At 35.5% G+C, this 26585-nt stretch overlaps 1 protein-coding gene across 5 annotated transcripts in view; it reads left to right on the top strand.

The window, feature by feature from the left end:
* LOC136026848 (rap1 GTPase-activating protein 1-like) overlaps window positions 1–26585 on the top strand; it is a 235706-nt gene that overhangs the window by 18793 nt on the left and 190328 nt on the right. For all 5 annotated transcript variants that reach the window (XM_065703561.1, XM_065703562.1, XM_065703560.1 and 2 more), the window contains exon 2: window positions 17375–17470. In XM_065703561.1, coding sequence (XP_065559633.1) covers window positions 17375–17470 — 96 coding nt within the window. The remainder of the gene's footprint in view (window positions 1–17374; window positions 17471–26585) is intronic.

The raw sequence follows: 26585 nt of genomic DNA, 5'->3' as shown, positions 1-26585 counted from the left end.
AACCTGCCTTGGATTCTATTTTCATGTATCCGGCTTTGCCTTCATGCTTTTCTTGCGTAAAAATAGATCTAGCATAACAAACTAGCAGTAGGGCTATCTTTCGACTCTTTTTGTCCCTGGGACGTACACCTGGTTTTGTTTCTGGGTTGGGGTGAACTTCCATAAAAAATGGTTGATTTATAAGAAAGTCGGAGAATTTACTAAAAAAGATTGTTGAAAAATGTATGTTTTGGAGGGACACGGACTCAAAGGCTACTGGAAAACGTGCGTGTAATACCCCTTCCTCATTCCAAGGGTAATATCCCTTGCGAGGTAATATCGTGCGTATAATATCAACTGGATACTTGTCCTAGGTTTAATTAGGTTTGTCTAATACACATAAATGAGACACCTATAATGGACCCACTCAAAGCAGTTTGCTGAACCAGTGCATTAGGGCTCCTCCGGTGAGGTGCCTATCTGGCCCTGAGGGCAAAGTGAGGTTTGGCTCAGATCACTTTCACAAAATGTAATTTTTCCATAACTTCCTATATTTTTCGTAGAATGTGCATTTTTCTGTTTTGGTGATGGTATCTCTCCCAAATACTCGTATCCAAAACTCAAGAAATGTTAGCGTATTTGTCCGCCTTTTGTCAAACAGTTCGTGGTAACGAACTACATCGTATTCAGCGTATCAGATAGCCCTACTGTAGAAGTTTCAAGCTCCTATCTACAAAAATGTGGAACTTAGTATTTTTTGCCAGAAGACCGTTCACGGGTGCGTGTTTATTTGTTTTTTTTTTCCAGGGGTGATCTTATCGATCCAGTGGTCCTAGAATGTCGCAGGAGGGCTCATTCTAACGAAAATTAAAAGTTCTAGTGCCCTTTTTAAGTGACCAAAAAAACTGGAGGGCACCTAGGCCCCCTCCCACGCTCATTTTTCCCCAAAGTCAACGGATCCAAATTTTGAGATAGCCATTTTGTTCAACATAGTCGAGAAACATAATAACTATGTCTATGGGGCTGACTTACTCCCCCACAGTTCCCGGGGGAGGGGCTGCAAGTTACAAACTTTGACCAGTGTTTACATACAGTAGTGGTTATTTGGAAGTGTACAGACCTTTTCAGGGGCATTTTTTTTGGTTGGGGAGGGAGGTTGAGGGGAGGGAAGGGAGCTACGTAGGAGGATCTTCCCTTGGAGGAATTTGTCATGGGAGAAGAGAAATTCCATGAAGGGGGCGCAGGATTTCCTTGCATTACTTAAAAAAAAAACAATGAAAAAATAAATATGAAAAGTTTTTTCCACTGAAAGGTAGAACCAGCATTAAAACTTAAAACGAACATAGATTATTACGTATATGGGGGCTCATCTCTTCCTAAATACCTCGCTCTTTACGCTAAAGTATTTTTAGTAATTTCAAATATTTATTCTGCAGCCTTTGTGATTCAGAGGTCAATCTTAAAGAACTGGGACAAAATTAAAGATTTAGTGTAAAGAGCGAGGTATTAACGAGGGGGAAAATCCTCTCATATACATAATAAAAATACACGAATATAGAAGTTCGTTACGTAAGTTAATTTGTAAGTTACGTATATTTTTTACAAATAAAAACGTTCATTAAAAATTAAAAATTCTAGTTGTCTTTTTAAGTAACCGAAAAATTCGAGGACAACTAGGCCTCCTCCCCCAACCTTTTTCTCAAAATCGCTTGATCAAAACTAAGAGAAAGCCATTTAGCAAAAAAAAAATTAATACGCAAATTTTGTTTTAATTATTAATTTGCGGAGAGCCAAAATCAAACATGCATTAATTCAAAAACGTTCAGAAATTAAATAAATAAAAAACAAGTTTTTTAACTGAAAGTAAGGAGTGATATTAGAAATTAAAACGAACAGAAATTACTCCGTGTATGAAAGGGGCTGTTCCCTCCTCAACGTCCTGCTCTTTACGTTAAATTTATTTACTGTTTTTAAAGTAAAATTGAGAGAAAGAGTCAAGCTTTAGCGTATTAAATAGAAAAAACTGGTTTTTTAACTGAAAGTAAGGAGCGACATTAAAACTTAAAACGAACAGAAATTACTCCGTATATGAAATGGGTTGTCCCCTCCGCAGTCCCACGCTCTTTACGCTAAAGTTTGACTCTTTGCCACAATTCTACTTTTTAAAACAACTAAAAACTTTAGCGTAAAGAGCGTGGGACTGCGGAGGGGACAACCCATTTCATATACGGAGTAATTTCTGTTCGTTTTAAGTTTTAATGTCGCTCCTTACTTTCAGTTAAAAAAACTAGTTTTTTTTTATTTAATTTCTGAACGTTTTTGAATTAATGCATGTTTGATTTTGGCTCTCCGCACATAAATTATTGAAATGAAATTACTATATTAATTTTTTTTGGCTAAATGGCTTTCTCTTAGTTTTGATCAGACGATTTTGAGAAATAAGGGGTGGGGAAGGAGGCCTAGCTGCCCTCCAATTTTTCGGTTACTTAAAAAGGCTACTAGAACTTTTAATATTCAACGAACGTTTTCATTAGTAAAAAATATACGTAACTTAAGAATTAACTTACGTAACAAACTTTTATATTCTTATATTTTTATTATGTGTACGAGGGGGTTTGTACCCTCGTTAATACCTCGCTCTTTACACTAAATCGTAAGTTTTGTTCCAAATCTTTAAGAATGACCCCTGAATCAAATAGACCGTAGAATAAATAGTTGAAATCACTAAAAATATTTTAGCATAAAGAGCGAGGTATTTATCTCCTCCTAAATACCTCGCTCTTTATGCTAAAGTATTTTTAGAACCCTTCATATGCGTAATAATCTCTTTTTGTTTTAAATTTCAATGTTATTCCTTACTTTTATTTGAAAAAACGTTTTCATGTTTATTTTTTCATTGTTTTTTTTTTATAGTAATGCTAGAAAATCCTGCGCCCTTTTCATTGAATTTTTTCCCCCATGGCATATTTATCCAAGGAAAGATCCTCCCACATAGCCCCCTCCCTCAACCCTACCCCCAAAACCAAAAAAATCCCCCTGAAAACGTCTGTACACTTCCCAATAACCATTATTATATGTAAACACTGGTTGAAGTTTGTAACTTGCAACCCCTCCCCCAGGGACTGCGGGGGAGTAAGTCATCCCCAAAAACATAGTTATTAAGATTTTCGACTATGCCAAACAAAATGGCTATCTCAAAATTTTGATCCGTTGACTTTGGGAAAAAAATGAGCGTGGGAGGGGGCCTAGATGCCCTCCAATTTTTTCGGTCACTTAAAAAGGGCACTAGAACTTTTCATTTCCGTTAGAATGAGCCCTCTTGCGACATTCTAGGACCACTTGGTCGATACGATGACCCCTGGGGAAAAAACAAAACAAAAAACAAACAAATAAACACGCACCCGTGATTTGTCTTCTGGCAAAAAATGCAAAATTCCACATTTTTGTAGATAGGAGCTTGAAACTTCTACATTAGGGTTCTCTGATACGCTGAATCTGATGGTCTCATTTTCGTTAAGATACTACGACTTTTAGGCGGTGTTCCCCCCTATTTTCATAAATAAGGCAAATTTTCTCAGGCTCGTAACTTTTGATGGCTAAGACTAAACTTGATGAAACTTATATATTTAAAATCAGCATTAAAATGCGATTCTTTTGATGTAGCTATTTATATCAAAATTCAATTTTTTAGAGTTTTGGTTACTATTGAGCCGGATCGCTCCTTATTTACAGTTCGTTACCACGAACTGTTTGAAAGAGCGGGGCATTGAGGAGGGAACAGCTGCTTGCAACATTTGAGGAGGGAATCAACTAATTACAACAAGAAGTCTAAATTTCTCTGACTAGTAACTGCAAAGTAATGGTGAAACTACTAAAGTAAGATACCGTACGTATCTTCTTCAGAGTAAGTCCATTAGAAGTCTCGCGCATTTAAAGAACGACAAGGAACGACCCGGCTCAATAGTAACCAAAACTCTAAAAAATGGAATTTTGATACCAATAGCTACATCAAAAGAATCGCATTTTAATGTTGGTTTTAAATATACAAGTTTCATCAAGTTTAGTCTTACCCATCAAAAGTTACGAGCCTGAGAAAATTTGCGTTATTTTAGAAAATAGGGGGAAACGCCCCCTAAAAGTCATAGAATCTTAACGAAAATCACACCATCAGATTCAGCGTATCAGAGAACCCTACTGTAGAAGTTTCGTGCTCCTATCTACAAAAATGTGGAAATTTGCATTTTTTGCCAGAAGGCAGATCACGGATGCGTGTTTATTTGTTTTTTTGTTTTTTTGTTTGTTTTTTTTCCCCAGGGGTGATCGTATCGACCCAGTTGTCCTAGAATGTTGCAAGAGGGCTCATTCTAACGGAAATGAAAAGTTCTAGTGCCCTTTTTAAGTGACCAAAAAAATTGGAGGGCACCTAGGCCCCCTCCAACGCTAATTATTTTCCCAAAGTCAACGGATCAAAATTCTGAGATAGCCGTTTTATTCAGCGTAGTCGAAAAACCTTATAACTATGTCTTTGGGGACGACTTACTCCCCCACAGTCCCCGTGGGAGGGGCAACAAGTTACAAACTTTGACCTGTGCTTACATATAGTAATGGTTATTGGGAAGTATACAGGCGTTTTTAGGAGGATTTTTTTGGTTTGGGGGAGGGGTTGAGAAGAGGGGGATATGCTGGGGGAACTTTCCTTCGAGAATTTGTAATGGGAGAAGAAAATTTCCATGAAGGGAGAGCAGGATTTACTAGCATTATTTAAAAAAAAACAATTAAAAAATAAAAGTGAAAAAGCTTTTTCAGCTGGAAGTAAGGAACAGCAATAAAACTTGTAAGGAAGAGCAGGAACAGCAATAAAACTTAAAAAGGTTTTTTACTGTTTACAAAGAAGAATTGAGAGAAAGAGTCAAACTTTAGCGTACAGAGCGGGGCGTTGATGAGGGAGCAGCCTCTTTCATATACGAAGTAATTTCTGTGCGTTTTAAGTTTTGATGTCACTCCTTACTTTCAGTTGAAAAAACTTGTTTTTTTTATTTAATTACATACCTGTATAAATAGATTCTTTCATTACTTTTCAGCAACTTCCAAGAGCTATATTTCCACTTACAAATTAGGGCATTTATCACAAAATCAATATTCTTATCATCTAATTGGTTCGTATCTTTTTTATTTTTCCTTTAGATTAATAATTACTGTTCAAAATTGCACAAAGTTTACTCAATGATAAGAATGGATTCATCTCAGTTTCCTATCATCGACCGCTTAAAACAATTAGCACTTGCTAATATGCATTGTTTATGGGCTTGGAGAACTGCCAAGCTAGTGATGTTGCTTGTTCTTTGAGACAGATTCATCCTTTGTATAATTTTTAGGTGATTAATTGAAAAGTCTGTAGTTCATGCGGGAAGAATTTTATACTTGAACTATACTTTCTACCTGGTACTTGCGTATGCACTTTTTCGGTGTGTTGGGGGGGGGTGTTAGAAATAAAAACATTAACAACAGGTTAAATTGTGTGAAAACTATGAGATATTATAGGAAAATAGTAAAAATCCTGATATGAAGGAGCGGGGTCTCGAATACTAAGGTGCCGGCTGTGCAAACATATGCCATTTGAAGCAAAGGTATAATATTGTACAGATCACAGACACTACGGTCAGGTCACAGGCGTTACAGTTTATCATATCAGATGTTTGGAAGAAAAAATATAAAGTATATTTTTCATTGGTTTGAGTTAGATAGAAAATTGTCTCTGCTACCTCAATTGGTGAAGTCTTGAAAAAAACGTCTCCTTTATTTTTATCAGATGTGAAGCAAAATACATACCGTGCTATCTTGAGATCACATAGTTTGATGCTTAAAGGGGAATCACAGAAGTTTTCCTGGGGGAGGATGTCAAAATAGAATAAACCGTTCTATAGATCATTATTTTCAAAATTGTTCTGAATTGGAGTGTAAAAAAAATTAAAAAATGAAGGTCTTATTGTTAAATCTTCTCAATGTTTTTTGGATTCTTACATAAGCATCAATCTTAGGCTATGATCGTAACATTCAGGATTATAAGGGAGGGGTCAAAATGCAAACAATAAAAACAGCTCTTTAAGTAGAATAAGACGAGGCGATTATCCATCGATTTAGCGATAGTGTTTGATACTTCATCTAATTTGATCAACTATCCTCACCAATTGTTTTTCACAGTCTTAGATATCGGTTCCGAATCGAAGTTAAAGAATCAAGGCAATAGCCTCTTTTTCCCAAGTAATTCCTCTTTTTATTTATACAGCTAGTTTCAATTGAACAAAGTTAGTTTAACTATCCAGTTTATTCAAGCTAAAGTTAGTTCAATTTGCCAAAGAACCTTGAAGAGCGAAGAGAACAAAAACATTTGAATATGGATCTTGTTGAAATTGGGAACTCGTTGAGTAAAAAGAGAGAATTAAACCGTAGGATATTGTACCTGGACGTGTTGTGAAAATGCTAACTGAACAAATGAATTGATGGCTGAACTATGAAAATAGAGACGGTTTAATACAAATAGAGGGCCAATTCGTCTTTTCTGACATAAAGGATTTCACCAATCGACACTAATCTACTTTAGTTTTTTGTCACCGGAAATATTTTGGTGCCAAAATGTACAAAATTGTACAAAATTGAGTGCCAAAAGCTGCTAATGAAAACATACTTTGCCCTTAGATGCACATTTATTATCTCTCTGCATTGGTGTACAGTTGTCTGATTTGTAGGGGAGGGAATGGCGTTAGAGGTATTTTCTTAGGATTGGGTTGGGGGGGTCAAGTTCGGAAAGTGCATTTTTGGCTACTATTTTTCCCTTTTTTAAGGAAGAGAGGTCCTTCATACTGATATCTAGGGAATGGAATTAGACTTCTGCCCCCTTGCGTGCAAGTATGTGTTAATGGCTAAGAGAACTTAGATGATATTTGTGATTTTTCTCTTGGGGACTAGTATGGATTTCTAGTCTGATAAGTTTTCCATAGCCTTTGGTTTGGTCTAAGTAGGACCATATCCAGCATTATAAATATATATATATATATATATATATATATATATATATATATACACGAAAATGACAATTATATACGAAAATGACAATTAGAGCGTGTTGAAAATGAAAATGAAGAGCAAATACACACTCGGTCAGAAGAACCGCGGCGGTGTGTCAAAAATGAAAATGAAGAGCAAAGACACCCGGTTAGAAGACATGCGACACCGAGCGTGTGAGCAAGTCAAAAATGAAAATGGAGAGCAAAGACACATGTGGTTAGAAGACATGCGACACCGAGCATATGAGGAAGTTAAAAATGAAAATGAAGAGTAAATACACACTCGGTAAGAAGAATAGGGGCGGCGTGTCAAAAATGAGAATGAAGAGCAAAGACACGCGGTTAGAAGACATGCGGCACCAAGCATGTGAGCAAGTCAAAAATGAAAATGAAAAGCAAAGACGCACGCGGCTAGAAGACATGTGGCACCGAACATGTGAGCAAATCAATGAAAATCAACCTCCACAGGGAAATCAAAACGTGCCAAAATTGAAAATGATATCGATAATGATTGGGTTTGGTATTTTGACGTGGATAAGGTCATCAATGCCTACCATACCTTCGTAAAAATAACAAAGGTTCGGCGATATATATATATATATATATATATATATATATATATATATATATATATATATATATATATATATATATATATATATATATATATATATATATATATATACTGATGCAAGCAAAGTTCTGACAGGAGTATTTAAGGGGTTAAGTATTTGAACAGTATCAAGTTAGAAACAATTCATACTACATAATGTGCAGAATAATTGTACCTAAGAGCTTAGCCATGCAGACCCGCTATACTTTACCCTCCTCCCCCCTAATGTGCAAATATGTAGCCCAGGTTTCTAAAGCATTATATTTTTGTCATAATTAGATATATATAATTAGGATTGAGCGTGAGAGAAACAGGTTCTACTTAGATGAAGAATATTAGGTTGGGGTATATAATACAAGTTACCTATCTAAAAAGGAGTTACAATAATATGTTTTTACCATCGCATATGCAGCTTGCTTATGTTTATTTTAATAGCTATTTTACCGGCCTTAGATACACATTTTCATATCTGATTTGAAACAGAAGCAAACCTAATATCCGCCAAAATGAAGATAATTTTTCATCGGTTGGTGTGAAATCCGGCTGCCCGGCTGCACCAATCTCGCCTCCCGTCATGACTTGGCTGTAAATGAAAATACGATATCCAGCCAGCTGCGGCCTACCTCAAAGAAAAAGGAATAAAACTAAAAGACAAGTCCAAATGAAATGACACTACTTATCAAGAAATCAAATAAAAGACTAGAAATGGTTGATATTAAAGAAAAAAATTCCAATTTTTCCAATTATCTTCAAAGGCTTTCGATACGCCTTTTTTGCCCTTTTAGTAAAAGAATGAACATCAAGGGGTGAAAGGAAGCGAAAATTCTAGTAACCAAATTAATTTTCTCGTCTAAGCGCTGAAAAAATCTCAAATTCGGCGAACTTGTTTTGAAACATCTTTCTAAGTTTTATTTAATAGCTTCCATGTTCTTATTTAAGGTTTGAATAAATATATGAATCTGTGTCCTTGTGCTTATTTTTCGAATTTTTTAAACCTTTAGCGATAAGTATAAAACAGGATGAAAAGATATTCTGTCGAACCCAAACGCTTAAAAATACACATTATCCTATGAAAATAAGAGTGTATAAAGAGTTACATGAAAAGACTATTAGAAAGGTCTATAACTGCATTCTAGTTGTTTGGTTTCCTCGATCATAATGGGCTCCTGTAGAGAAACAGGTTTTTTAGGAAAAAAGTCGCATTTTCGTAAAAGCCCATGTTATTGGGTAATCTCTTTCCTAAATCAGGGACTGGTGCAAAGGCCTGATAAATTAGCATCATCAAAGGGGTGTTTCAGCGTCCCAGCAAAAAATCACTGCTAAAATATAGACCCATAAAATTACTCACAAACCAGATAAAACAAACCATAAAATTACTCACAAACAATATGAATTAGCATCATCAAAGGGGTGTTTCAGCGTCCCAGCAAAAAATCACTGCTAAAATATCGACCCATAAAATTACTCACAAACCAGCAGACAGTTGTTGCCAACAATTGCTGGTGGAAAAAGAAATAAAGCAGGCCAACAATCGTTAATTGAAAATAGATTTGTGAAAACATACTTAGTGTCAACACCTTTATTACCTAATTAAGATCATAAGCTATAATTCAGAGTTTTCAGAAGCTTACTTTAGTACCTCTAAAAATTATTTTAAAAATTTCTCTTTCTCCCCTTCTCTTTATCATCCTTGTCAAAAGCTTAATCAAGTTTAAGAATATTATCTTAATTTCTTGCGCTCATATTTGCTGAATTCCTAATATTTGGCCCAAACATAGTTTTGAAAGTATGACTGTAATTTTGGGCCCAAAATCTACAGTCATAGAGGAAGAAATTAAATAATTGGATAAGGTAGCAAATAAGGATATTTTTTATACATATAATGTCTTTGATAATTTTTTAATCATATAATGTGATATTTTATATATATATATATATATATATATATATATATATATATATATATATATGTATATATATATATATATATATATATATATATATATATATATATATATATATATATATATATATATATATGTCTTTCTTTTTTTGTGCACCATCGCGTAATTTAAATCGATGTTAATATAAGCATAACAATAGTACTTTTCTATAAATTACGGAAATTAAAAGTAATCCAAAGAGTCAATTTATGATGAGATGATAACTGTGGATTCCTTATTAACCATGACTGAACACAGATTTAGAAATCATTCGTAGCTCTGGATTAAGTAAACTTAAAAATTATGAAGTTACTGAACTTAATTTCATTTAATGAGGAAATTAAATGAAATTAAATAATTGGATAAGGTAGCAAATAAGGATATTTTTTACGTTTACTTATTTTTTACATTTATATATTTATTGGTATTCATTAAATTTAGGTCAAAGAGAAGAATAAACCTTACTCTGTAATGCAAGGATCAGAAACATACCCAGGGGCTTGCCCGAGTTTATATTGCTTGCTCCCTGTCCTTCAAGAAAAATTCTTATGGATTTCTTTCTAAGATTTTTTTGTTAATTGCTATAGAATACGTCTATATTTTACTGCTTTGACGAACTTGGCCCTTATTTTGAATAAAATCATACTCACGTGCCTGATAAGCTTTAGTTACTATAACGCTTTTTCAACTATATTAAAGCTTATGTCAGACTAGCCATATCACCAGGCCATAGACAAAAGTTTTTGAATGAACACGTTTTGAGAAGCAATACAAGCTTTTTAGTTTGTAATGGCAGAACAAGATTGTGATCTTTTTTTTTGTCTTTTTTCTCCTCTTTTAATATATGTGTCATCAAAACTGCACACGAGTTTAACTCTAGCGGGGGGGGGGGATCAGATGTTGTTTAGCCTAATAGCTGAAGATATATATATATATATATATATATATATATATATATATATATATATATATATATATATATATATATATATATATATATATATTCAGCTATTACCACGCTATATAATATACCACGCTGAGTATAGTAACTCAGCTATATATTCAGCTCACTTTAAGATGTGAGAATTAAAACTAATAATGTTTTTAAAAAACTTTGTTAGAACAGCCCTAGCATCCTTACTTTAACGAAGTTCAACCAGAAATATCCACAGAATTGATTTCCACTGTTTGAAAAGATTTTCCCTATTGTTTCTACTTTGTGTTTGTTTGTTATGGAAAGGCAGTGTGGTCTTCGTCGCTATTTTTAATAGCTGGGTAAACACAAATCATCCTTTTTACGCCACAGTTTCTCTGGGGAATGGCCCATGATCTGATTCGAGGGAGAATTCCCCTTTCCACTTTCAAACAGTTCGTGGTAACGAACTGTAGTAAGGAGCGACCCGGCTCAATAGTAAACGAAACTCTAAAAAACGGAATTTTGATGCGAAAATATACATCAAAAGAATCAGATTTTCGTGATTTTAAATATATAAGTTTCATCAAATTTAGTCTTTGTCATCAAAAGTTACGAGCCTGAAAAAATTTGCCTTATTTTAGAAAATAGGGGAAGACACCCCCTAAAAGTCACAGAATCTTAACGAAAATCACACCATCGCATTCGGCGTATCAGAGAACCCTATAGCAAAATTTCTACAAAAATGTGGAATTTCGTATTTTTTGCCAGAAGACAAATCACGGGTGCGTGTTTATTTGCTTGTTTGTTGTTTTTTTTTTTTTTTTTCCCCAGGGGTCATCGTATCGAATCGACCAAGTGGTCCTAGAATGCCGCAAGAGGGCTCATTCTAACGGAAATGAAAAGTTCTAGTGCCCTTTTTAAGTGACCAAAAAAATTGGAGGGCACCTAGGCCCCCTCCCGCGCTCATTTTTTCTCCAAAGTCAACAGATCAAAATTTTGAGATAGCCATTTTGTTCCGCAAAGTCAAAAACCATAATAACTATGTCTTTGGGAATGACTTACTCCCCCAGAGTCCCTGGGGGAGGGGCTGCAAGTTACAAACTTCGACCAGTGTTTACATATAATAATGGTTATTGGGAAGTGTACAGTCGTTTTCAGGGGATTTTTTTTTGGTTTTGGGGCTGGGGTTGAGGGGAGGGGGCTATGTGGGAGGATCTTTCCTTGGAGAAATATGTCATGGGGGAACAGAAATTCAATGAAAAGGGCGCAGGATTTTCTAAAATTACTATAAAAAAACAATGAAAAAATAAACATGGAAATTTTTTTCAATTGAAAGTAAAGAGTAGCATTGAAACTTAAAACGGACAGAGATTTTTACGCATATGAGGGGTTCTAAAAATACTTTAGCATAAAGAGCGAGGTATTTAGGAGGAGATAAATACCTCGCTCTTTATGCTATAGTATTTCTAGTAATTTCAACTATTTATTCTACGGCCTTTCTGATCCAGGGGTCCTTCTTAAAGAATTAGGACAAAACTTACGATTTAGTGTAAAGAACGAGGTATTAAAGAGGGTACAAACCCCCTCATATACATAATGAAAATTAATGAATATAAAAGTTTGTTACGTAAGTTAATTCTTAAGTTACGTATATTTTTTACTAATAAAAAAATTCGTTAAAAATTAAAATTTATAGTTGCCTTTTTATGTAACCGAAAAATTACATGGCAACTAGGCCTCCTTCCCCATCCCTTATTTCTCAAAATCGTCTGATCAAAACTAAGAGAAAGCCATTCAGCCAAAAAAGGAATTAATATGCAAATTTCATTTTAATAATTTATGTGTGGAGAGCCAAAATCAAACATGCATTAATTCAAAAACGTTCAGAAATTATATAAAAAAACTAGTTTTTTAAACTGAAAGTAAGGAGCGACATTAAAACTTAAAACGAACAGAAATTACTCCGTATATGAAATGGGTTGTCCCCTCCGCAATCCCTCGCTCTTTACGCTAAAGTTTGACTCTTTGCCACAATTCTGCTTTTTGAAACAATTAAAAGCTTTAGCGTAAAGAGCGAGGGATTGTGGAGGGGACAACCCATTTCATATACGGAGTAATTTCTGTTCGTTTTAAGTTTTAATGTCGCTCCTTACTTTCAGTTTAAAAAACTAGTTTTTTTGTATCACTGGTAAGATTGGCATTAGTTATGAGCCTTCTACTTCTTTTTTTAATTATGCTTTAGGCAGGTACTACTGAACACGCAAGGCTACTATTTATTCAGTCCATTTATAGAAAGGGCACGATAGTAGAATTCGGTTGACTAAATAAGGAAATCACGAATATACTTGAAGTATTCTCCTTTGTGTATATTTGATGTTTACTTAACTTATTTATTTGTATTACTTTTTATCATTTCCCATTGCCTTGTTTCTTGAGCTTGTCTCTCCATAGGCCTAGTCAAATATAAATGCATGTATGCGGAATAATAAATGGCTGGACTTGAATTTCGAATCTCCTAATGATTCGTAAATGAAAATTTTTTTATGGTCAATTTAAAATCCCCGCTTTTTTCATTTTTTTGCTTTAAATGAAAATTAGACTATCAAATACTTGCTGACTATTGTTCTACGCATCTTTTTACCAGGAGAAAATATGGCACATTGTTTCAGAAGCAAAATGAAGTAATTTTCCCGATAGATTTCTGCTGCTCATTATATATATATATATATATATATATATATATATATATATATATATATATATATATATATATATATATATATATATATATATATAATATATATATATATATATATATATATATATATATATATATATATATATATATATATGTATTTTACCAAAGTTGGAAATGGCACTAGAAAAAACTATTTTCAGTACTTTTTTTCAAGCTCTGTAACCATTTTCTGTCAAAACTAAGAGCATACCCTTATTGCTAACCTAATTTTACCACTTACACTTATCATACTAATTATTCTTATTATTACACTGAAAAAAAAATGCCATGTGTTCCCAAATGCTAGATGGCGTATATAGTTTATTTGTCGACACTAGCGCTTGTTCCCACTATTACAAGTTACCGATACTCTTCAAGCTCGGCCCTTCGACTAATCGGCCGCCTGGTACCTAAGAAAATTAACGCTGTTGACATCGTCTAGGAATAATCTGTTTAATCACAATGTGGTCTTCCAGAAAATTTTTCAAATTGCTAGAATAATAATTTTTAACTAGCCAAATCTTCAAACAGATTATGGTAACAAACTATAAGTAAGGAGCGACTCGGCTCAACACTAAACGAAACTCTAAAAAAAGGAATGTTAATAGCAATAGATACATAAGAAGAATCAGCTTATTATTCTCATTCCAAATATACAATATTCATCAAGTTTAATATTACCCATCAAAAGTTTCGATCCTGAGAAAATTTGTCCGGTTTTTATGGCACTTGGTATTAACCAAGTGACAGTCGGTCTGTCGGTCCCGGTTTTGCTACTTTAGGCACTTCCAGGTAAGCTAGGACGATGAAATTTGGCAGGCGTATCAGGGACCGGACCAGATTAAATTAGAAATAGTCGTTTTTCCGATTTGACCATCTGAGGGGGGGGCCCGTTAATTCGGAAAAAATAGAAAAATTGAAGTATTTTTAACTTACGAACGGTTGATCAGATCTCAATGAAATTTGATGTTTGGAAGGATATCGTGTTTCAGAGCTGTTATTTTAAATCCCGACCCGATCTGGTGACATTGGGGAGGGAGTTGGGAGGGGGAAACCTAAAACTTGGAAAACACTTAGAGTGGAGGGATCGTGATGAAACTTGGTGGGAAAAATAAGCAAAAGTCCTAGATACATGATTGACATAACCGGAACGGATCCGCTCTCTTTGGGGTAGTTTGGGGGGGGGTTTAATTCTGAAAAATTAGAAAAATGAGGTATTTTTAACTTACGAAAGGGTGATCAGATCTCAATGAAATTTGATATTTAGAAGGATATCGTGTCTCAGAGCTCTTGTTTTAAATCCCGACCAGATCTGGTGACATCGGAGGGGGGGAGTTGGGAGGGGGAAACCTAAAACTTGGAAAACACTTAGAGTGGAGGGATCAGGATGAAACTTGGTGGGAAAAATAAGCATAAGTCCTAGATACATGATTGACATAACCGGAACGGATCCGCTCTCTTTGGGGTAGTTGGGGGGGTAATTCTGAAAAAAAATGTGGTATTTTGAACTTACGAACGGGTGATCGGATCTCAATGAAATTTGATATTTAGAAGGATATCGTGTCTCAAAGCTCTTTTTTTAAGTCCCGACCGGATCTGGTGACATTGGGGGGAGTTTGGGGTGAGGGAACTTAAAATCATTGGGATCAGGATGAAAATTGGTGGGAGAAATAAGCAGAAGTCTTAGATATTTGATTTACATAATTGGAACGGATCCGCTCTATTGGGGGGGGGGGGGAGTTAATCCTGAAAAATTAGAAAAAATGACGTATTTTTAACTTAAGAAGGAGTGATCGTATCTTCATGAAACTTCATATTTAGAAGGACCTCGTAACTCAAGTCTCTTATTTTAAATCTCAACCGGATCCAGCGTAATGGGGGGGGGAAGTTGAGGGGAACCGGAAATCTCAGAAAATATTTAAAGCGGTGAGATCAGGATGAAACTGGATGGGAAGAATAAAAAAACCTGTCTAAGACACGTGACTGACATAATCGGACCGGATCTGCTCTCTTTGGTGGAGTTGGGGGGGGGGGGGGTAATTTTGAAAATTGAGGTATTTGTAACTTACGTAAGCGTGACCAGATCTTAATGAAATTTGATATTTAGAAGGGTCTTGCGCTTTAAATTCAGACCAGATCCTGTGACATTGGGGGGAGTTGGAGGGGGAAAACCGGAATTCTTGGAAAACGTGAAAATTGGGGTACTTTTATTTTACGAATAGAAGATTGGATCTTAATGAAATTTGATATTTAGAAGGAATTCATGTCTCAGAGCTCTTTGATCTTTTGCCCGACCAGATCTTTTGACATTGGGGGGAGTTGGAGGGGGGAATTTTGGAAAACACTTGGAGTGGAGGAATCGGGCTGAAGCTTGATGGATAGAATAAGCAAATGTCCTTGATACGTGATTGACGGAACCGTACTGGATTCGCTCTCTGTTGGGGAGTTGGGGGAAGGGGTTCCATGATTTGGCGAGTTTGGTGCTTCTGGACGTGCTAGGACGATGAAAATTGGTAGGCGTGTCAGGGAGCTGCACAAATTGACTTGATAAAGTCGTTTTCCCAGATTCGACCATTTGGGGGGCTAAAGGGAGAGGAAAAATTAGAAAAAATTAGGTATTTATGACATACGAGTGGGTGATCGGATATTAATGAATTTTGATATTTAGGAGGACATCGTGACTCAGAGCTTTATTTTAAATACTGACCGGCATTATGCACCTTATTTTCCTTTTAAATCAATCTGTTGATTCATAGAATTTTGCTAGAGCTCATACCATATGATCTCTTGCCTCTTATCTCTTCTTGCCTCGTCACAAGTGCCATATGAGCTCTTAGCTCTTGTTGAAATAGGGGTGAAACACCCCCTAAAATTCAAGGAATCTTAAGGAAATTACACCGTCAGATTCAGCCTGCCAGAGAACCTTACTGTAGAAGCCTCAAGCTCCTATATACAAAAATGTCGAATTTTGCCAGTTTTTCCAGAAGACAGATCATGGATGCATCTTTGCTTTGTTTTTTTTTCCAGGGGGATTGTGTTGAAATAATGTCCTAGAAGATCGAGAGAGGGCGCATTCGAATGGGAATTAAAAGTTCTAGTACCGTTTTTAAGTGACCAAAAAGATTGGAGGGCAATTGGCCCCCCTCTCATGCCCATTTTCTCCCAAAGTTATCCGATCAAAATTTTGCGGTAGCCATCTCGCTCAATGTAGTTGAAAGATCAAATAACTACATCATGGAAATGACAATCCATATGGAGAGGCCTGTAGGTTGTGAAATTTGCCCATTGTTTACATATAGTTTTTTTTATTGGGAAGTGTACAGACATATTTCAGGGGGGGTTTGTGTTTGGAATGGATTTCTATTGGGAAAATCTTCCTTAGGTAGGGAAATTTCCGGGGAAGGGTGAATTTTCCAGGGAAAATTTTACATTGGGGAATCTGACGAAATTGTTGTACGAAATTCCTTTTAATTGTCTTGCATTCTCTCTGCCAACTCAATTGCTTTAAGTTGTTATGTTTTCTTTTTTTATTTTGTTTATTTTGTTTTATTTGTGTCTTGACTTCAAAATTTATTTTGGTTCTTTATAACCTTTGATTCTAGCTTAGCTTTTTGTTGTGAATAATTTCTAAGACCACACTAGCTATGCATGACAAATGAAAATAAATTATGGAGAAGGAAAAGCGATTTCATTTCTGCAGAGACTTCCTTTAAAGATTTAGTTTAACCTCGTTAGAAAACAAATTGTAATTCGGCTCATTTAACCAAATGATAGTACTTCTGATGCTTGCTCTTTTGTGGCCTGTTCGCTACTTTTTAAAAAGTAAAATCGACAGTTTTATGCTGTATACAGGCATGTATAGGGCGCCGGGGAATAGGACCCTTATTTTTCTAATTCGGTTTTTATTGGCCCATCACTCGTATAAATTCCAGCATACGTGTGTAACTTTATGAGACACTTGTAATTTTTAATATCTGTGAGAGTCCGGTTAGGTCATTTGACTTTTGGCAATTGATCAGGTCAACTGTCTTTGGTTTCAGTTCTCCTTAAATTTCTATGTTGTTTTGTTGTTTTAGGTCATAGTTTTTCAGTTTAATATATATATATTTTTTTTATTTTCAGGGAGAGACACAAGACTTTTGGGAATTACTTGAAAAATTGTCGTCGAGAAGACTGGATGATCAAAGGTGCTCTTTATCACCCCTCCCTTCGAAAGCTGTAAGTAAATTTGTCAGTATGTGTCTTGGTGCAACTAGGGCGGGTAGGAACATACAGCCAGGGCCAACCCTGAGTATAAGCATCATTTTGGCTACCTCCAAAAAGAATAAAACAGTTATAAACATGTGAAAATCTTTTGAAATTTTAGAGTGGGAGCACTCCCTCCCCTCTCTCTCTCTCTCTCTCTCTCTCTCTCTCTCTCTCTCTCTCTCTCTCTCTCTCTCTCTCGGCATGCTTCCATTCTGGTACAACACATAAAGAAGGTTTTTCCATATATACCTTACGGTTGGATGATCAGAAGTGCTCCAAATGAAATCCACATCTATCTTGTAATTCTATTACGACCGATTTTACTGTGTTTTTGTAGGATGTATAGGCAGCACAAGTCTATGGTAAGGTGACCCCCAGAAAATATGGGAATGTTTCAGAGGGTAGGTTCTTCGGACCGAATTAAGGGGGACATCTGTCCCTCCAGAAGATGGATATGTGTACATAATTACTGTCTCATGTTAATACATCCTTGGCTGTAACTTCTACTCCTTATAACAATAACAATTTAATTACGACTGCCTATATAACAAAAAAGGTAGTTTTATAAAAAACAGCGAAAGGATTAAAGAACAAGCATAAAAAAACAATTTCCTTGTAACAAAAATAAAGATGACAAATACCAAATTCAAATCAAGCACACGCGAGATTGAAAAGGACCTAACCGCTATATCGTTTTTTTCTTTTAATTCTGTATATTCTCAAGTGACATTGATATAGTCACAAAACTTTTGGATAACCTCACGGTAACTATACCAACAAGGCAGGTGCACAAATTTTTTATATTTTGCACATCACTGGAGCTATAAAACGAGCATAGACCCGACAGAAGAAGAATGACAGGGTCACAATACCCTATATACGTGAAGTCTAGCCTAAGGCTTAAGAGGGTATCTTTACCATTTGTCTTTCCTCAAGTCTCCTAGGAGTTTTGAATCTTGTCCTTATTAGAGCAAAATTAAACGGCATTTAATCAATCTTATGCTAAGAAGCTCCCCCTGCCCTCAAGACCTTAATGATCAAAATTGCGTTTAAGCTCACCAATAAATCGTGTAGTTTTTCTTGGTGACAGTGAAATGCATGAAGACATTAACACTGATGCTTTTCAAATCAGGTCCGATAATTTAAGCTTAAGCAAAAAGCTAAGGGATCAAATTCTGGATTAATTTTTCTCTATAAGACCTAAGCTTTCAATAATTTATGGCTTGCAAAAATTGGATCAGCCAGGGGGTGCTTTAGGGCCCCTAGTTTCTACGTTAGACTCATCAACTCAAGCAGTTGAAAGATCCTTGGCGGGTATTTTAAGGCCTGTTACCCTTAATTCCCACGCATAGTACAAACCACTTATGAACTTGTGGATAAGATTTAAAATTTGCATGTCTCTTTGAACGCTAAACTCTATGGGTTTTAATTCATTTCCTTTTTACTAGTATTTAGTGCCTAGAGTGTCGCCTGTTTTGAGGAATGTTTCGGATGTTAGTAAGTAGCTTAGATATGATACTCACCACGACACCACTATTAAGAATTTGGTGATAACCTCTTTGGTTGACATAGCTCTCGAATTTTGCTTTTTAAAACTGGAACTAGTTCAAAACTAGAGCAGCCCAATCAGGACCGAACTAAATCACATCAGAGATGTTTTGTTGTTTTGAAATGATTACCCTTTCTTCATGCAATCGAAAGGGCAATATTAAGAAGGCTCAATAATACCCGTTCAAGCAAAAAATACTACAAGGTATAGATACGAGGTATAGATACTACTAGATACAAGGTATCTAGGGAAGAAGTCTCAATGATACTCGTTCAACCAAAAGGCATCTAAGGAAGAATGTGAAAATACACCCCAAGTTACCATATATTGATGGCATCACATTTATGCCTAGACGTAAGCTCTCGAGGTGGGGCTTCAAAGTCTAGCACCCCTCAGGAACCACCTTCACCTCTTCCCTTAATTAGGGTAAAGATAAAATCACAAGTGATGATTATATGAAATTCCATATAATTATTATGAGTTTTACATATTCTACGCAATGAGACCCCCTAAATGAGATGTTGGATGAACATACTGTGTTAATTGACACCTGATTGAAAAACAGCAAACTTAATGATGAGAACAACTTTTCTGTTCTAGCCCATCACATATTTCTCCTTTTCTTTGATTATTATCTTTGATAATTATCTTCTTTGATTAAACGAGCCATCTTGCACATGGTCCCTAATATACTAAACAAAAAGTTCAAAAATCCGTAGAGACTGCCGAAAACTGCCATGGTTTTAGCAAAGAAGTCCATTTAAGTGAGACAAGGGGTCTTGGGATCTTTAGGCTAAAAAACTCTCTTTATCCTTGCACACCCCCAAGAACATATCATTGTCTCATCGAAGTCTCAGCAAAAAGCAGCAGACTATTGATGCAGGCTATTTAATGTTTTTTGCTTTATTTTATTGTTCGTTTCATTTTTATTCATTTTCGTCTGCCTAGTTGGCGCGCATTATAAAATTCAACAAACCTGAGCTCGATGTTGCAGAGTTCAATTTGAAAATATTGCTTGGAAATCACATCTTAAAACCTAAGTTTCAATAGCTAAAGTGAGCTTAAACACCATTTTTATTGTGTTGAACAATCAGGCTGGCCGTAGACAGCATTTAGCAAGACAATCATTTGTGTTTTTTGTCTTTTATTTCTAAGGATGAAAGATGAAGTATCTGAATTGATGCAGACCTTTTAATGTTTCTCTCGGGAGTGCCCGTATATAAAATTTACAACAGTAATTGATGAGCTGAAAAGATAAATGAAGTGGCCGTCTCTTAAGAACTGAAATGAAAAACAAGTTCTTTTCAAATGAAAGTCAAGAGCGACATTGAAACTTAGAATGAAAAGAAATTTTTACGACGAACTGTTTGACAAGTCGGTGTTTATACATAACTACGTTAGTTTTACTTTGTCTATCTACTAGGCTCACTTCGCAGGTTTTTTTGTGGCCTTTGATTTGCTCGGTTTGCAGCTTGGGGCTCCAGTCCTCGCGGATGAGTCACGCCATAGATTGCAAATGAATTATTATATACCCAATTAGCTCTTTACATTTCGTTGCCACAAACTATTTGTACGAAAGCATAGGATGGCTGCCCCCCCCCAATCCCAATTGTACTTCCTGGCTGAAGGGCCACGAAACGAAGATCAGCACCGCCGGTTTGAGCCTTGAGAGTCTAGTGCCGCCATACTTACTTTGCTTACTTACATAAACTATTTGATAAATCTATCTTTAAATAAAATTAACTGCGTGTGTTTCCTCATTTATCTGCAAGACGAAAGAATCCGCTTTGCAAGTTCTTTGTCTGGAAAAAGCCAATTTTCTGGGCTATTTGATGGCCCTTGATTCCCTTGAGCAGCACTTTGGACCTTTGGCTCTCGAGAATGAGTCATCAGACCTCGTAAATTGATTATATCATTTTATGAGATTTCACGAATTTTTTCCTTCTATTCTGTTTGCCAGAAAAAAAGAAAAAAACGAGAGAATCCTTGTTTCTTATGGTGTTAAACACAGTTTTTGTACAAGAAAATTTGACGATTCCTTTGTGACAACATTAACTGTTTTGTCAGACAGCTGTTCTCCTTTGAAATGTTTACGGGACTCTGCTTCGTTCTCGTTAAGAGATACTTCAGTTGCATCTCTTAAGCTAAAACTCACTTTTTCTCATAAGTTTCTCATCCTTTGTGCGTTGTGCTCTCGAATTTCTCCGATCTTCCGACCTCGATATCTCCGATCTTCGCTAATATCTTCATTTCCCCTCAAATTTATTCATCCATCGTGAGTTGTGTTCCCGCATGTGAGGTTTTTGTTCTTCGCTACTATTTCCCTGGTATTTTTCCACATATTCTGCTTGCCTTCGTTTTCTACCTGCGAGTGTGTCTTTTTAAGACATCTTTACTTTTAAGTAAAATAGAGTTCCAAGCTTTCACCCTTGAAAATTATTAGAACTCTTCTTAGTTCAATATCAATCAATGTATTTTCTTTCTTAGTCATAGTTTTAGCTCGAAAAGAACTGAAAATAAGAAACATTAACGCTCAGAAATTTTTGTGTATTTTGAAATCGATTTGGAAAATTTGTGTGTGTGTGTGTTTTAAATCTTATTAGAAACTTTGTTAGACTCACATTAGAAAATCTCCATCCACAGCACATTGTCTTTATTACATAAGATTTATTTATTTATCTCTCCGTCCGTTAAATGTTTAATTAAATTATTCAAGCTAGAAACATGTATTTTTTGGCGAACAATTTGTGAATCATGAGAATATAAGTTAGGCTATAAGAATCCAAAAAGTTTAAATTAAAGAAAAAATTAACGTCATTATATCAAGTGTGCTTGGGTCGAAGGCCTAAGCTGCTTTTCATAGCGAGTAAAGTGAGGTCATGTCAGTTTATCTCTGCGAGCGCTGAAGGCCCGAGCGAGCGGAAAGAGCTGGCAAAATACAGATAAAGTCGGCTCTTTTGCTAGTTATAAACAAAATGGAAAAGATTGCCAAAATCAAAGAGTTCGTGGTAACGAACTGTAGTAAGGAGCGACCCGGCTCAATAGTAAACGAAACTCTAAATAACGGAATTTTGATGCTAAAATATACATCAAAAGAATCGGATTTTCATGCTGATTTTAAATATATAAGTTTCATCAAATTTGGTCTTTGTCATCAAAAGTTACGAGCCTGAGAAAATTTGTCTTATTTTAGAAAATAGGGGAAAACACCCCCTAAAAGTCACACAATCTTAACGAAAATCACACCATCGCATTCGGCGTATCAGAGAACCCTACAGGAAAATTCTCAAGCTCCTATCTATAGAAATGTGGAATTTCGTATTTTTTGCCAGAAGACAAATCACGGGTGCGTGTTTATTTTTTATTTATTTATTTTTTCTTTTCCCAAGGGGTCATCGTGTCTACCAAGTGGTCCTAGAATGTTGCAAGAGGGCTCATTCTAACGGAAATAAAAAGTTATAGTGCCCTTTTTAAGTGACCAAAAGAATTGGAGGGCACCTAGGCCCCCTCCCACGCTCATTTTTTCTCCAAAGTCAACAGATCAAAATTTTGAGATAGCCATTTTGTTCCGCATAGTCAAAAACCATAATAACTATGTCTTTGGGAATGACTTACTCCCCCACAGTCCCTGGGGGAGGGGCTGCAAGTTACAAACTTCGACCAGTGTTTACATATAATAAAGGTTATTGGGAAGTGTACAGTCGTTTTCAGGGGATTTTTTTGGTTTTGGGGGTGGGGTTGAGGGTAGGGGGCTATGTGGGAGGATCTTTCCCTGATGAAATATGTCATGGGGGAACAGAAATTCAATGAAAAGGGTGCAGGAGTTTCTAAAATTACTATAAAAAAAATGAAAAAATAAACATGGAAAAGTTTTTTCAATTGAAAGCAAGGAGTAGCATTGAAACTTAAAACGAACAGGGATTATTACGCATATGAGGGGTTCTAAAAATACTTTAGCTTAAAGAGCGAGGTATTTAGGTGGAGATAAATACCTTGCTCTTTATGCTATAGTATTTTTAGTAATTTCAACTATTTATTCTACGGCCTTTCTGATTCAGGGGTCATTCTTAAAGAATCGGCACAAAACTTACGATTTAGTGCAAAGAGCGAGGTATTAACGAGGGTACAAACCCCCTCATATACATAATAAAAATTTAAGAATATAAAAGTTTATTATGTAAGTTAATTCTTAAGTTACGTATAAGTTTTTTCTATAGTTCATTCTTGCAAGATTCTCTAGTGGAAGATTTTTAGAGTTGCTTGGTCAAAATCGTAAATTACATTAGAATTATATAATTTTAAAAGTATTTCAGTGTTAATATACCGTAAACGTTTGTTGGATACCATCCCTTTTTTGCAGCTCTACCAGACTCACATTTCCTTTTTTTAAAATTTGCTGAGAACATTCTGCCAAAACTTGTAAAAAAAAGAAATACGATGTTTTTTGTTTTGTTTTTTCAACTGTATTAACGGGACTGTGACCAAAAAAAAAAAACAACAAAAAAAAAAATCATGATTACCCAAGGGCTATCGGTGAATGACGACGAAGAACGTCCAAAATATCTACTCAAAATTTCAAGTTTACTCCCAACCTGTCATCATAATTCAACAACAACGAAAGAATACGAAACTGTGTCACTCTCGTTTTAAGCCTTAAAGACTGAGTAGAAAAGATAAAAAGGCTTTGCTCTCCCTTGACACTACTACTTCCCTCGTCTTTATCAAAATCCTAACGGTCAATTAGAGAGAATTAACGTGCTTGCTCATAAGGCTGCCTTATTAAAACTGAATCTTTATCCCCTTGCAATATGGGAATCCACACCCCTAGTGAAGGATTATGAAGGGAATGCTATAGAAATTTCTACCTTCCGCTTCTTCTAACCGACAGACCCATTCTTTTAATCGAACTAGGAATGAAGGATCATTTTACACTTCTCTTTATATTCTTTCTTCGTACGACGCCATAGGAGGGGGTCTCTTTCAATAGATCAATAAATATTACCATTTAGAAAAATTTTTATATGAAAATATGTTCTACAAATCTTCGTTTTCTTCACAGGTAGTCTTAAAAAAAGGTAACCCTGTTTTTTTTTAAATTTAACCGCCACTCAATATGTGATTAGGTTAAATGCCCAGATGATGCGACAGTTTTCATTTCTTGTTTTCATAAAAAAAAAAAAACAAGATTTTTCAACTGAAGGTAAGGAGCAACATGAAGACTTAAAACGTACAGAAATTATTATGTACATGAGGTGGGTTTCCCCCTCCTCAGTACCTGGCTCTTCACGTTAAAATTTTTGAGTACTTTTAAAAAAGCTTCTTTTTGTTCTAATTATCCGTCCTTTGTGTTTCAGGAGTCGCTCTTGAAGAATTGGGATATAAAGTCTAACTTTAGCGTAAAGAGCGAGGTATTGAGCTGGTGACAATCCTCTCACATACGTAATAATTTATGTTTGTTCTTATGATATACGTAGCCGATTCTTTTGATGAATCTCTTGATATCAAAATTCCCTTTTTTAGAGTTTAGGTTACTATTGAGGCGCGTCGCTCCTTACGGTTCAAACAGCACGAGCTGTTTGATTCTGTTTTTTTTTCTGGATCTGAGATAAATTTTCCCACAGACCAAGCGAAATTTTTGCTTCCAATTTTTAGTTTCTGTTTGATATGATTGTAGTTTAGAAGAAACCGAAATTCTGCATTTCGCCTGCCGACTGCGATGAAATTTGAAATAAATTCAACGTTGATTGTACGAGAAAATCCGCAAAGTTTCAGAAAAAATTTTGCAGCTCAGTGCGAAATTCGCGTTTCGGATATGAAATATCCGAATATCCGGAAATATCATATCCGGATATTTCTGGATATGAAATCCAATTTGAGTGTTCTCTCTGAGCATCTTTTTTGTTTTTAAGTTAAAATATTTCATAAGCCATTAATTTCATTAAAAATTATCAAACAGTTCGTGGTAACGAACTGTAAGTAAGGAGCGACTCGGCCAAACGGTAACCGAAACCTTAGGAAATGGAATACATAAAAAAAAGAAATTGGCTTTTTATGCTGATTCCAAATATATAGAATTCTTTAGGTTTACTGCTACCCATCAAAAGGGGAGAGCTGGAGAAATTTTTCCCGATTTTCAAAAAAGGGCGGAAAATCTCCAAAAACTCAACCAATCTTAATGAAAATCACTCCATCAGATTCAGTGTATCTGAGAATCCTACTATAGAGGTTTCAAGCCATCAGATGGGTCACTGATGCTTTTTTTTTAAGGATTGATCTTATCAAACAAATGGTCCTAGAAGATCGAGAGAGGGCTCTTTCAAACGAAAGTTGAAAATTCTAATGCTGTTTCTAAGTTACCAAAAAGATTGGAAGGTAATCAGCCCTCCCTCCCCCACACACGCTCCTTTTACTCCCCAAAGACATCTGAAAAGAATATCGAGATTGTCATTGGGGTCAGCATAGTTGAAAGATCCAATAATCATACCTCTGAGGAGAACTTGACCCCCAATAGACTCCCATATTCCGTATATGAGGGTGGGTTGTCCTCCTCTCAACCCTCGCTTTTTACGCTAAATTTTGATAACTTGTCATAATTCTTTACGAAAGACTGCTCATACACAAGAGCCTTTGAATTTGAATGAGAAGTATTTTAAAGAACTTTAAGAAGTTTTCGTAAAGAGTGAGGGCTGGGGAAGGGGCAGACCTCCTCATATACAGAATAATTTCTTTTCCTTTTAAGTTTTCATGTTTCTCGTTGCTTTCAGTTGAAGAAAGCTTGTTATTTATTAAAGTCATTTCATAAACCGATATCGATGAAAGTAGAAAAAATTCAACTTTAATCCCAAGAGGGTATAAACTCGATATACTAAAGAAATTTCCATTAAAAGAATAAGGCTGTCAACGGTTCATTCTAGAATTCACAATACCTGTTCTAATAAGTTATAAAAAATAAATCGACCGCAAAAGTGACATTTTTTTCGCTTTGTGTCTATCTAAACGGTAATCGAATTACCACATCTGCATTAGTTAGTTTGATAGGTTCTCTGTTATCTGACTGCAACGGAGTAATGCGACCAAATCAACTTTTTGAGCACCTGTACCTCAAATTATGTTGTTTTTTTGTGCAAATTTTTCTGTTCTGACTGAAAATTCGCAACTAATGCCAAAGTAATTTGTATTATTTTCAGCGTCCTAAGGGCATGTGCAACATTACCCTTGTGCTTTGTAGTATCATGTGTAAATTTGAAGGAAATAATTTGGCCGGCACTTACAAAAAAGAGCAAGAAACCTATATCCAGCTGAATAAAAAACTGTCTGTCTAAATTGTATCATAAATGAAGGTTTTGTACCTACATTAATACATTTTTGATTACTTTACGAAGGAAAATTGTTAAAATACTCTTCGGGTTATGAATTTTGTTGGAGAGAAGGGTAATCTCTTTCCAGGGAGCTCCTTTAGAAAAGTGCCTTTTCATTTACTATGGATGTGTTAAAACTTTTGATGACAGATGCGTCATATATTGGCTAGTATTAAGT

This window comes from Artemia franciscana, chromosome 5 (genome assembly GCF_032884065.1).
Source record: "Artemia franciscana chromosome 5, ASM3288406v1, whole genome shotgun sequence".
Taxonomy (NCBI): Eukaryota; Metazoa; Arthropoda; class Branchiopoda; order Anostraca; family Artemiidae; genus Artemia; species Artemia franciscana.
Note: the sequence above shows the minus strand (reverse complement) of the source record. Positions and strands in the feature narration are given on the sequence as shown.